At 48.7% G+C, this 12,067-nt stretch overlaps 1 protein-coding gene across 4 annotated transcripts in view; it reads right to left on the bottom strand.

Moving 5' to 3' along the window:
- The window catches only part of col4a6 (collagen, type IV, alpha 6), a 419,493-nt gene that overhangs the window by 140,021 nt on the left and 267,405 nt on the right, over positions 1-12,067 (bottom strand). For all 4 annotated transcript variants that reach the window (XM_041194995.1, XM_041194994.1, XM_041194996.1 and 1 more), the window contains exons 7-11: positions 10,253-10,369; positions 9,193-9,261; positions 3,549-3,584; positions 1,438-1,500; positions 305-340 (exon numbers count right to left, since the gene is read on the bottom strand). In XM_041194995.1, the coding sequence (XP_041050929.1) occupies positions 305-340; positions 1,438-1,500; positions 3,549-3,584; positions 9,193-9,261; positions 10,253-10,369 (321 nt within the window). The remainder of the gene's footprint in view (positions 1-304; positions 341-1,437; positions 1,501-3,548; positions 3,585-9,192; positions 9,262-10,252; positions 10,370-12,067) is intronic.

The raw sequence follows: 12,067 nt of genomic DNA, 5'->3' as shown, positions 1-12,067 counted from the left end.
CCCTTCCTCACGCCTGACAAGGTCAACTACTCAAGAGCGAGGGCGGGGGGGTGAGAACCAGGAAACGGGAAGCTCCTACGTCAGGATTTCCCACTTTGGAAGCTCAACAGAGACCTGGCATAACACTCCAGGGCAATATGGCAGGGCAGCCTGCAGAAGGGTGCAAGTAGGTTCCATCAGGCAGTCCTGCTAGGTGTCGGAGGCCAGCAGTGGGTTTAAGGATGGTGCTGTGTGGGTTATCTTGCCTGTTAACCCTAAACTTGTTTGGAATGAACACTAATGAACAACATGAACCATCACTTACTTTTAATCCTTGACGGCCTGGGGGACCAGGTTGACCCTGAAGAATGAGATCGAAAGATTAATCGTTTCCTTAGGAAAACAACAGACAGAAAAGGACCGGCCACTGACAACACCAGTCGGCAAAACCCTGCATGTTTAATTTTAATCACAGGATTTTTGAATAAAGGCTATGGCTGGGATCTTCTGGCCCTGCCAGCGGTGGGCATTGGTCACGGGCAGTATGGGAAACTTTGGAGAAGCCAACTGGCTTTTAGCCGCTTTCCAAAATTTCCCGCCCCATCCGTGATAATGCCTACCGCTGGCAAGGTCGGAGAATCCAGCCCTATTAAGGCTTCGGCCTAGATCTATATGTTGCAACCACCACCAGTAACTTGCCCAAGTGGTCACTACTCATGCACCAGGCTCAGCTGTGAGAACATCATGATCCATACAGTATTCATACGCACATGCTTATCATAGGGACTGCTGCGTAGCGATCTGAAGTAAGAGCGCTGGATGACTTCCTCTTCAAGAAGTGTTAAGGTCAATTAAAACCTCCTTTTGTTGCTGAATTGGCTGGTGTCAGCTTACTTTTCACAGAGCAGGGAGTGAGCCCAGAACATACTTAGTCGGCCTGCTTCCGAAACAGAGCTAGGACACAGGTCATTCTGTATGTCCGGTGTTCTTCACAAGCCCAATGACACAAAGGTTCACATTCGTGCTCCTAACTACACAGAGACTCAGCGTTGGTCCTGGGATCTTCCTGGTCTGTTGCTGGTTCTCCTCCAATGATTTCCTGGCAAATACCTTTGCCACTTAGAGGAAGCACCACCAACTTGCTAAATTATTGCCCAATTTGGGCAACTTGTAGCACTTCTGTCACATACAAATGGACTGTCAAATGTTCATTGGGCCTGGCTGGCGATACCTGAAGACTTAACATCTAGACCTGCACCAGTAACAGCTTAAGCACTCAACCTAGTCTAGTTTCTGAGGGCAGCAAATATCGCAATCGATTTTGGTATCTGTGTCCTCCATATTGAGCAGATAATAGTTAGTTTTAATCACAAAAGCAGAGGAATTGTCAGCCCTAAATAACTCTCATCGCAGTGATCATCCAGATGGTTAAATAAAACACATACTGAGAATACATACTGGAAAGCCTGGTGGCCCTCTGGTACCCACGGAGCCAAAGGGACCTGGAAAACCCTTTGGACCCTGCAAGAAAGAAAGAGACAATTGAGCCACTTCATCCATGTATTAGATTAAACCTGAACTCATAGCCACAGCCAATGGTCAGGCCTTGGCAGGCTTCTGACCTGTCACTGAATACTTAAACAATAATGGTATTTCACTTAGACATTGGTTGTCGAAGGGTCGGACCTACGCACCTTGCAGTATCCAAGGTATGGTGAAGAATGACCCCATTCAAGCAAAATAAAGTTCCTCTTTTCCTCAAATAACTCCCAACTTTGCTGCCTGGGGATAAACCTGCAAGTGTTTAAAATTGGATGGAAAATGGTATGGGCCTGGCGTCCAATGCACTGACATTCCTTCTGTGCCCTTTCCTCACTCAGAGATTTTGTGTGAGACAAGACAACTTGTACCAAATGAGCTCATGTGTGTCAATACATTTCCCGCTCATCCATTCCATTTCATTGTTGCAATAGTAAATGGAGCAACTTTACCTGAGTACATATTAACCAATCGGAGCCCATGGTTGTTTCCGTTCTCACGTGGGGAAGCACAGAAATTCTTGGGAATATTTGATAAAAACTGCAAGCAATAGCTAATCCGGAAATTGCAATTTATAATTTGCCCCCCCCAGGTTTTGAGGATCTGTGTTTAAGGATGTCCTTGTGTGCCAGGTTTTATGGTAATTATGGAGCTGAATTTTATGGGCCATCGTGGGTGGGGAAGCAGGTTGGTGGAACCGTAAATGAGAGGGCTGCATATTGGCGGCGTGCCGACCTGCCCCTGCCACAATTACACAGCAGCAGGGGATGAATCAAGCGAGCTACCCATCCATGGCACAAGTGAGGCCCTTAAGTGGGCATTTAATGCTGACTTAACGGCCTCATTCTGCTGCTACTCCGATTTAATGGGTGGCAGGGGAAGCCTGCGCCCAACATACAGTCTGACAGATTTGACCCTCGGGGCTGCTGCTCTGTGAAAAAAAAAAAGGGGGGAGGTGCCTCATTCCCAGGTCCCCTGGGCCAATCAAGGCCCCCCCACCCCCCTGATTTTTGCTTGTCCACATCCACCAGCTCCACCTGCCCTGGCTGACATGCCTCCACCCCCTCGCAGGGGACTTCCAACCTGGCCCTCAGTGAGATGCCGGACTTACCTGGGTTCTGGGTCTTCCTGGTTGCTCTCCCCGCCACTGGGCTTCCTGCAATACTGGCAGTGTCCAACGCTCCTGGTGGCACTGCGGGTAGCGCAGAGCTGCTGGCCTCCGATTGGCCGGCAACTCTACAAGGCGGGGCTTCCTCCTGAAGACGCAAGTCGAGCTTCATGCTAATTAAAGAGCCATTGCCCAAAATATTAAAGGTTGGCGAACCAGCCAAGTCGGAGGTGGGCTTATCCCTGACATTTACACTGGTGTGCGGGGAGGCCACCCTCAATGCTTAATCCAGCCCAGGAGAAAAAAAAGAAACCTGTGCCCAGGCTGATGGGATGAAAATCTCCCCTTTCTTCCTGTTTGAAGTGGTCTTTATGGGAATGAAGCTTGGGGAGACATAAATCAGTTCTTGGCGTGCGTAAGCCCAGAGCACTAATCACTATTGATATGACTCTTAAGTGGCATAAAATTCGGCAAATTCAAGAAGAGGTGGAAAGATTTGCAACAATACAGTGGGGTTGTTAGGGGAGAGGAGAAAGGGAGGGTTTGGGTATACATTTTGGGGCTAAGTAAGGGAGCGTCACCCTGTGCGAGCTGTGCTGTACCTTATGTGATCTGGGAGTGTTTCATGCTAGTGCTTATTGATCTTAACATTCTGGCTTTGCGCAATAGTGTAAAATGGACAAAATCAATTCAGCCGATTAGATTTTGTTCCTGTTCTTCACTTCAGTAGAAATAAAAGTGGGAAGTGTTTTGCAACAGGCAGGGCTCAATTGACATCTCTGTTTAACACCCCCACACTCAAAGCTTTACTCACTGTTAGACACACAAAATGGAAACAAGATGAGCCTGCAAAGCAGTTTAAAATGAGAAGCCTTTTTACAATCCCACCTCCCCAGAGAACATTTCCCACTGAGAAACTCACAGGAACTCCGTCCAAACCTGGTAGGCCCGGCTCACCCTGTTGGAAAGAGGGAAGAGAAATCAAATGAAAATACAATTTTTCAATCATTGATACGGAAAGTATAAAACTAAAACAGGAGACGTTTAAAACCCCAATGGGGAAGTTAACATTCACATCACTTTTGCTGAGGTAAAGGAGGAAATAAATGGCTCTGCTGTGCTCTGGCCTTAACTCCGGCCATCATAACCTGGGCCTCGGTGCCGTGCCATGGCCGGCCTTGCGGTTTTCCTGTCCGTGCTGTTTGGATGAAGAAGAGTAAGATTATCCAGAAGGGAGGTCACGCAACTATTGGCGGGGGGGGGGCTCTGTCCGTCCCTACCCACCAGCCCCGCAGCACCTGCAGACAAGAGTTGCCAGAAATGAAAAGCAGATAGTAGTGGAGATACTCAGCAGGTCAGGCAGCATCTTTCGAAAGGGAAACGGAGTTAACGGCAGGGCTGGGGTTTTCATTGTCAAGGTGAGCAGCAGCAGTTGGAAAAATTCCCGGCTCGGCCCACTTGCCTCAGGAGCAAAGTGCCACGTATTACAACACAGCCGATGGTAAAGGCTGGGCTGCTCCAATCCCAGAGGGAAACTTGGAACAACTGTCATAGCCCATGTTATGTTTGTATGTTTCGAGATGCAGGCTTTGAATTTGGTAGTAATAAGACCACTACCAGTCTCGAGAGGTTTTTAAAGAACTAAATTAAACATTTATTAATACAAGAAAAATTGCAAGCACATACAAATATCTGTAAAATTACTACTATAATAACTACAAAAATCCCCTAATTAATCTGACTCTCAGTTACGTTGCCTTTGGCAACAGTAAATCTCGTTTACTGTTTAAAAATACCCCTGGCAAAGCACGTGTGACCATACGATTCAAAATGAGGTTCCTTACAGACACAATTGCAGGCGTACAGGCTGGTTAGATCGGAAATGTCTCTGTCTTACACACACAAACTTCCTTCTGTTTATACCCAGCTTTTCCTTTGTATTACTAGGTTTTTAATTTAACCTCTTCTAACAATAACATTTTCATCCCACTAATTTTATTAGGAATACAAACACATTGCTTGGCGTCTCCCACTAGGTGCCAGATTTTACTCCCACTCGTGAATGATTTCTTCAACAAATGCAGAGATGCACTTAACCTTTTTAACTGCCTTACTGTTTAGCTAATTAACAGCTCCAAACTATTATACACCAAAGCACCCAGACTCGATGTCTTTAATCCAACTAAGACACAGACACATAGACACAGACACCACTAAACTCTATTTAAAAAAATAATTTCCAATAACATTATAGACATTAATCTCTTCATGACACAGGAATGTTGGATTTTCATTGCAGGGGTGGGGGGGGGGTGGGGTGAGGATGTGGGCCGCAGTCCAGCCAGCTGACCCTGGAAAGCATTCCGGGGCAGCTGTTTAAAAGGCTCGCCAAAGTGCCGTGGGACTTCATCCCAGGTACGATCAAAAAAGTAGGGCCCTCTAGCCCTCGCACTCCCCCAAAACACTCTCCATGCCCCATCCATGACACCTTATGCACACCACCCCCCCCCACCCCCACCCACCCCCTATGGCCACCCATGCCCATGCCAGGTGCAGGAAATGGCGGAGGATGATCCTTTGAACGTGGAGGCTGGTGGGGTGAAAGGTGAGGACAAGGGGACCCTGAACCTTTTTGTGCTTCTGGGAGGCAGGGGAAGGGGTGAGGGTAGAAGTGTGGGAAATAGGGCAGACATGGGTTGAGGGGCCCTGTTGATCACGGTAGGGGGAATTAGGCTGGAAATTCGTTCGGAAGGATCCCAGTAGCAGAATGTTACATGACGTTACATGAAAGTGCCAGCCTTCATCAGTAAAGGCTGACTGGCTGGGCCGGCCAAGTCGCTGCCTACCATTTCTACAGGGAACGCCACACCAACCTTGCTACGGCTGTGGAGTAGTGTAGTCACAGGGTCCAGGTCAGCAGGAAAGCCAGATACAGAGCTGTGTCATCTGCTGTACTGATATCCTTTGTCAACGTGTATCACAGGGTGGGCACAATCCGTGCTAAGAAGTGTCGGCTTTGGGCCTCAGGCCCTGCACCCACTTCCAGGTATTCTGCAATATGAACCCGTGGGATGCTGCTTTGAAGCAGGGCAGATGGTAACGCTTCTGTAACATCTCTTGCTGCACCCATTCCCATTCAGCAACCATCCAACAAAGGGTCAGCTGCTACTTGCCTGAAGCATGACAGAGTCTCCTATCCCTTTGTTTTTGCCTGTTAATTTTTAATGTCCTGGTCCCTTCAGCCCTGGTACCAGTTGCTAATGGATTGCGAAACACTTTGAGATTGAGTAGTTCAATCGTTTTTAACTTTATCAGTGGAGCAAATCACTACTAGGGAAGCACATCGCCAAACAGCCTTTTTCACTAGGCCCTCCTGCCTGCCTCTGGTCTTACTGAACAATGGGATGGAATTATGCCCTGGGCAGTAATGGTAAGCAATGGGATAGCGTTGGCTGGACATTACACATTCTTTCTGATAGTCAGTTCCATTGACACTAATGAAGCTGAATATCGCCCGGGCCTTATAAAGAGTAATATATAATATATAATATATTATCCCCTCCCCACAGCACCTTCCTATTCAATCACAGTAGGTGCAACACCTGTGCCTTTACCTCCTTCCTCTTCACCGTCCAAGGCCCCAAACACTCCTTTCAGATCAAGCAAGACTGGGAACACCTTCGGTCTGTCCACAAGCATGACCCAGACCATCCTGTCGCTCCTCAGCTCCCACCAATCCCTGACCTCCTATCTTGCTTCACCTGCTCCACCCCCTCTTAAACAGTATAATATCCATCACACTTCTACTTTAGCTCTGAAGAAGAGGCAGATGGACTCAAAACATTAACTCTGTTTCTCTCTCCACAGATGCTGTCAGACCTGCTGAGTTTTTCCAGCATTTTCTGCTTTTATTTCAGATTTTCGGCATCTGCAGTATTTTGCTTTCATATAAAGAGCAGTCAAAGTGGTCTTACCCGATTTGTGCTGCCACTATCTCTGAGGTCACTGGGCACCAACCTAGTTATCACTGTCAGGAACGACGCTGGCAAAAATATCCTGGCCAGCCACATAGATACAGGGGTACTTGTTCCCCACAGTGCAGCCAGTTTACAGAAAGGACAGCTGCCTTTTACAAAGTGCAGCACAGTCAGCTGCTCTCCCGAGGGGCTGAATTATACACGGCACAGGGTTCCCAGCCCACCTGGCTAAAGAGTCATAGGGAAGACTGCGAGGGGAGCGCCGGCTGCCCCACATATCCTTAACGGCCAATCGCCCTCCTGGATCAGGAAGTGCCACCTCAGAGAGCTGCCGGCCAATCAGAGGCCGGCAGTCCTCCAGCACTTCAGGACATAGGCGTTCAGCATTGGATCAGGGTTTGGGTAAGTATTTGGAGGTCTTGCCAGATGCCAAGCTGGCAGGCCCTGGCGAGGAAAGGAGGGGTGAGTGAGGGCGGGGAGCTGGAATTTGAGAGGACATGAGGAGAGGGCAACCTGGGGAGGAGGGGTAACACCTTGTGGGGGGTGAGGTCTGTGTCCTCCAATGAGCCCAGGGGACCCACACAGGGAAACCTGCGTCAATGGCTGCTTGGGGTGGGCCTCTCCCACTGCCAGTTAAATCCCAATTGGCCCACTGGCAGGTGGGTTCCCCAATGCCACCCCCATTGTTGCTATAATTGCAGTGGGGGCAGGAGTGGAGAGTTAGGCAGGTGGAGGGGAGGTGAAGGTATCAGGGATTCAGGCCGACTGCTAAATTTATTGAGACCCCCACCATCAATTCCATTGGCGGGGGGTAGCATAAAATCCACCCCAAGATGTGGGCTGCAATATCAACACTCATAGGCCTGGATTTTATGGACCCCCATAGAGGTGTTTTTGGTTGGGGGGGGGTGGGGGGGCACATAAAATATGATAGGTGGCTAGCCAATCGCCTTCCCGCCCACCCCCATCTATTCCCCATTATACAGTAGGGAGGCGGATGCCGAGATTAGCAGTCTACCCACCATTTTCAAATCAATACTCAACGGGGAATAGAGCTTGTTAACAATCCAACTGACCAGAATATTCCATTGCCCAGATCAGAATACAGCTGGCATAGGCAGGCGGGTGGGAGTGGGCAGGTCATGTTCTTTAAGCAAACTGCTTAAAAGGTGGAAAGGAAGAGGGAGTAGATCCTTTGGGGGGGTGGGGAGGGGTGCACATCAGAGGCACACACCCAAGATGTTAACCCCGCTTTGCGCCTCCCCCCCCTTAGCCTCCAAAACTTGCCTCCCTCACCCCTCTCGCACCCCTCCCTAGGCTCTCCAATTCCTCCCTGTCCAACACCCCTCACTTTCCTCACTCCGGGATCCATTGCTCTTCTTCCTGGGGCCTACAACTGAGCTCTGGCACTGCAGGGCCTGCTAGAGCCGCCGGCCAATCGGACTGCCTAGCGGTTCTCGAGGGCAGGACCTCCTCCCATTGATGGACAGAAGTCCCACTCTCACATCGGCCACGCAGCGTTTCGTTACTGAAGGGCTGCTTTGTTGAGCATCAGTTGGACTGGCACCAACTTTCCTTGGGGGGGGGGGGGTTGCGGGTAGGGGAGTGCATGAGCAATACACCCAGTCCCCCCTAAAATTCAGCCCATAGTGTAAATTGGGAAAAAGTGACATATTCCCTACTTCCTTTTAACTAACCCCGCCCCCCCCCCAAGGTGTTACCCTAACTCCCTTCAGCTCTGAAGACGAGTCATACGGACTCGAAACGTTAACTCTGCTTCTCTCTCCACAGATGCTGTCAGACCTGCTGAGCTTTTCCCCAGCATTTTCTGTTTTAGTTCCAGATTTCCAGCATCCGTAGTGTTTGGCTTTTTCCTGCTTCCGTCTGGGCGCCGCCCTCTCACGTGTCAATCATTAAGATAAAATGCCTACTTAACTGGGAGCCCGAGAGTATGGAGGAGCTGGAGTAACACTGATTGGCTGACAGCCACTCATACAAATTGGTGGCTTGAGGTTGGGGGTTGGGGTTGAGGAAGCTGGATCCTAATGACAGATGTGAGCTTTGGTGCTGTAAGTGGCTCAGACTGCTGTTTGTGAGGTCTTGCTATCCACAAATTGGCTGCTGTTTTTCCCACATTACACCAATGGCTACACTTCAAAGTGCTCCATTGGCTGGAAAGCACTTTGGGATGTCGAAAGGTTCTAACGGGTGTCATATAAAAGCAAGTCTTCCTTCTGTGACAATAAGGTGCAAAGCCTTAACACAACTGTACAACATTCCTCTGTACGCCAATGGAGTGTCAACCTACATAAATGCAAAGATGAACATCTTCCGGACAGATTAAGCAACTGCAATTTCTGGGATAAGGACTGTAACTCTTCTTTCAGCCCCTTCTCTTAGTTCAACTCCCTGGCTGGAATTTTTCAGCCCCTCACACCAGTGGCATCTTCAGGTCCCGTCGATGGGAATGAAGATTTCAAAGGCGCCAATGCAGGGGAAACCCCCACCCTGGGGCTGGAAAATTCCAGCCCCTGACTCTATCATTCTTCTCAAAGACATTGGATCAAATCTGCAGTATGAACTTCTTACCCTCAATCCACCATCGCCTCCAGAGATGTAGGCTGGCTCTCCTTTAGCTCCTTTTTGGCCAATTTCACCCTGGCAGCGGGAGATAGAGATAAGAAGTTAGTACAGGGACCGAGATCAGGCCGGATTTCAGATTTTCCTGGATTTTGGATAGCCCGCCTTTAAGTTGGAGGGACGGACACATGTTTTCTGTTGTCACATAGTACGGGGCTGAGACCCAACGTGGAATTCAAAAAGCAGAATTGTCGGGGGCTTACTCTTGCCAAGTAGGAGCTCACCCCTGCTCGTGATTCCCTTCACTGGGATGGAGTGAAAATAAATACAGGGGGTTCTCACTCTTGGTTGGAGGGGATGAATGGGCCCAGCTCCGTTCACAGGGTGTGTAACACAGCCCCATAGCTCTGACTCTAACTGCGGGTTCCCCCACCCCCTACAGATAGAACCCCTGACCATATCCTGACAGCGGAACAGGCTGCTGTCCAGAGAATAGGGAGGGTCGGGAAGGGGCAGGAGTGGGAGGGGCAGATCTTAAAGCACTGCAATGGACTCAGGTCCTGTGCACGCAAAACTCCCGCTGATCCCTCAACAACAGCTCATTAGTATCTTAACTACCCTTTGCCTCAGTTATTATTTGTCAGTCGGGGCTCAGCTGGAGGCACCCTGGCCTCACAAGGTTGTGGGTTCAAGTCCCACTCCCGGGTTTGAACACTGGCTGACGCTTAAGCGTAGCGCTGAGGGAGCACTGACCTGTGGGACATGATGTTAAACTGAGGCTCCGTTTCGGCAGGATATAAAACATCCCACGCCACTACCTGGTGACCTGGCCAATATTTATCCCTCAGCCAACATCGCAAAAAGCAGGTTCTCTGGTTGTGATCACGTTGCTGTTTGTGGGAGCCTGCTGTGTGGGAATTGGCTGACACATTACAGCAGTGACCACACGCAAGTTTCTCTTTCTTTAAGCGAATAAAAATTCGACTTTTAAAGCACAGCTTTGAAAGTAGCTATTTTTTTTCCCTTTGGAAAATCAGTCAATGAATCCCGAATCGTGCCAGTTACTTACTGGGAATCCTGAGGATCCTGGATACCCAACAGTGCCAGGGAAACCCGAGTCTCCAATGGTACCATTGCACCCATCCAGACCAGCGCGGCCTCTTGGACCTTGTTGACCTGGGTGACCCTTTGAAAAAGAAGTTTGTTGAGAATTAAATACTTATACCAAAAAGAAATCAAACCTTCAATAGTTCTTTTTTTTAAATGCTCATTAAGGTTGAGGGATGGGTCACTTTCCTATTCTGGGTGTGATCGGCATCAAGAGCAGAGCCAGCTACAGTGTGAGGAGGTTTTCTTATACCATTGCGATGCCATGTTAGTGCGTGCCTGGTACGCAGGTCTTGGATAGGCAGTGGCAAATTTCACTGTTTGTTGCTGCGAATCCAGTGAACTATTTAATAGGAAACTGTTAGATAATGTCAGAGATTGTCTCAGTGAGGTGAATGGAAAGATAATTAAAAGGCCTACACAAGGAAAAAAGTGAAGAAGGCTCTTTAGACAGCACCTTCCAAACCTACAAACACCATCATCTAACAAGGACAAGCGTAGCAGATGCATAGGAACACCACTTCCTGGAAGTTCCCCTCCAAGACACTCACCATCCTGACTTGGAAATATTTATTTTACTCGTTCATGGGTTGTGGGGTGTCACTAGCTAGGCCAGCACTTATTGCCCATCCCTAATTGCCCTTGTTCTGAGGGCATTTTAAGAGTCGACCACATTGCTGTGGGTCTGGAGTCACATGTAGGCCAGACCAGATAAGGATGGCAGATTTCCTTCCCTAAAGGACATTAGTGAACCAGATGGGTTTTTATAACAATCAGCAATGGTTTCATGGTCGTCATCAGACGTTTAATTCTAGATTTTATCACCGTTGCTTCACTGTCACTGGGTGAAAATCCTGGAACTCCCTCTCTAACAGCACAGTGGGTGTACCTACACCACATGGACTGCAGCCGTTTAACAAGGCAGCTCACCACCACCTTCTCAAGGGCAATTAGGGGTGGGCAATAAGTGCTGGTCTAGTCAGCGACGCCTACATCCCGTGAATGAATTAAAAAAAATTAGAGGGAAGTGGAAGCAATAAAACTGCTAATGCAGGAGGTGTCAAACATGCTTTTTGTACATCTTGATGTGTTTTCATTGGCTCACTGGGATGATGTTTTCTCACAGCGCATGGTGATTGGGAGGGAGAGTGGGAGGGGGAGTGGGAGTGGGAGGCAGTGTGGGAGTGGGAGGGGGTGGGGATGGGGGAGGGGGAGGGGATGGGATGGCGGTGTGGGTGGGGATGTAGTGGTAATGTTACCAGACTAGCAATCTGGTTGCCCAAGCTAATGCTTTTGGGGCAAGGGTTCAAACCCCACAATTCAAGTCATAAATCAGGAATGTAAAGCTAGTCTCAGTAATGGTGATCAATGAAACTATCATTGATTGTCATGAAACCCATCTGCTTCATTAATGCTCTTGACAGAAGGAAATCTACCATCTCCATCTGGTCAGGCTTACATGTGACTTCAGGTCCATGTCAATATGATTGACTCAACTTCCCTCTGAAATGGCCTAGCAAAAGCCACTCAATACAAGAGCAATTAAGGACAGGCAACAAATGCCAGTCCTCATGCCGTGAAAGAAGAACTAAAAATATCATCTCAGTTTTCTGTTGCACCAATTCATTCGAGCAAATACTTCCCTTTCAATGAATGGAGTCTCTGTTGTTCCCCACCCCTGGCTGCCAGCAGCCTGTTATTTGGGGCTAGGAGTTTGCTTAGCTTTTAGCTTGCAGTTCTGACGTAAGGTTACTACGCCTGAAACATTCTGTTGTTT

This window comes from Carcharodon carcharias, chromosome 9, assembly GCF_017639515.1.
Source record: "Carcharodon carcharias isolate sCarCar2 chromosome 9, sCarCar2.pri, whole genome shotgun sequence".
Taxonomy (NCBI): Eukaryota; Metazoa; Chordata; class Chondrichthyes; order Lamniformes; family Lamnidae; genus Carcharodon; species Carcharodon carcharias.
Note: the sequence above shows the minus strand (reverse complement) of the source record. Positions and strands in the feature narration are given on the sequence as shown.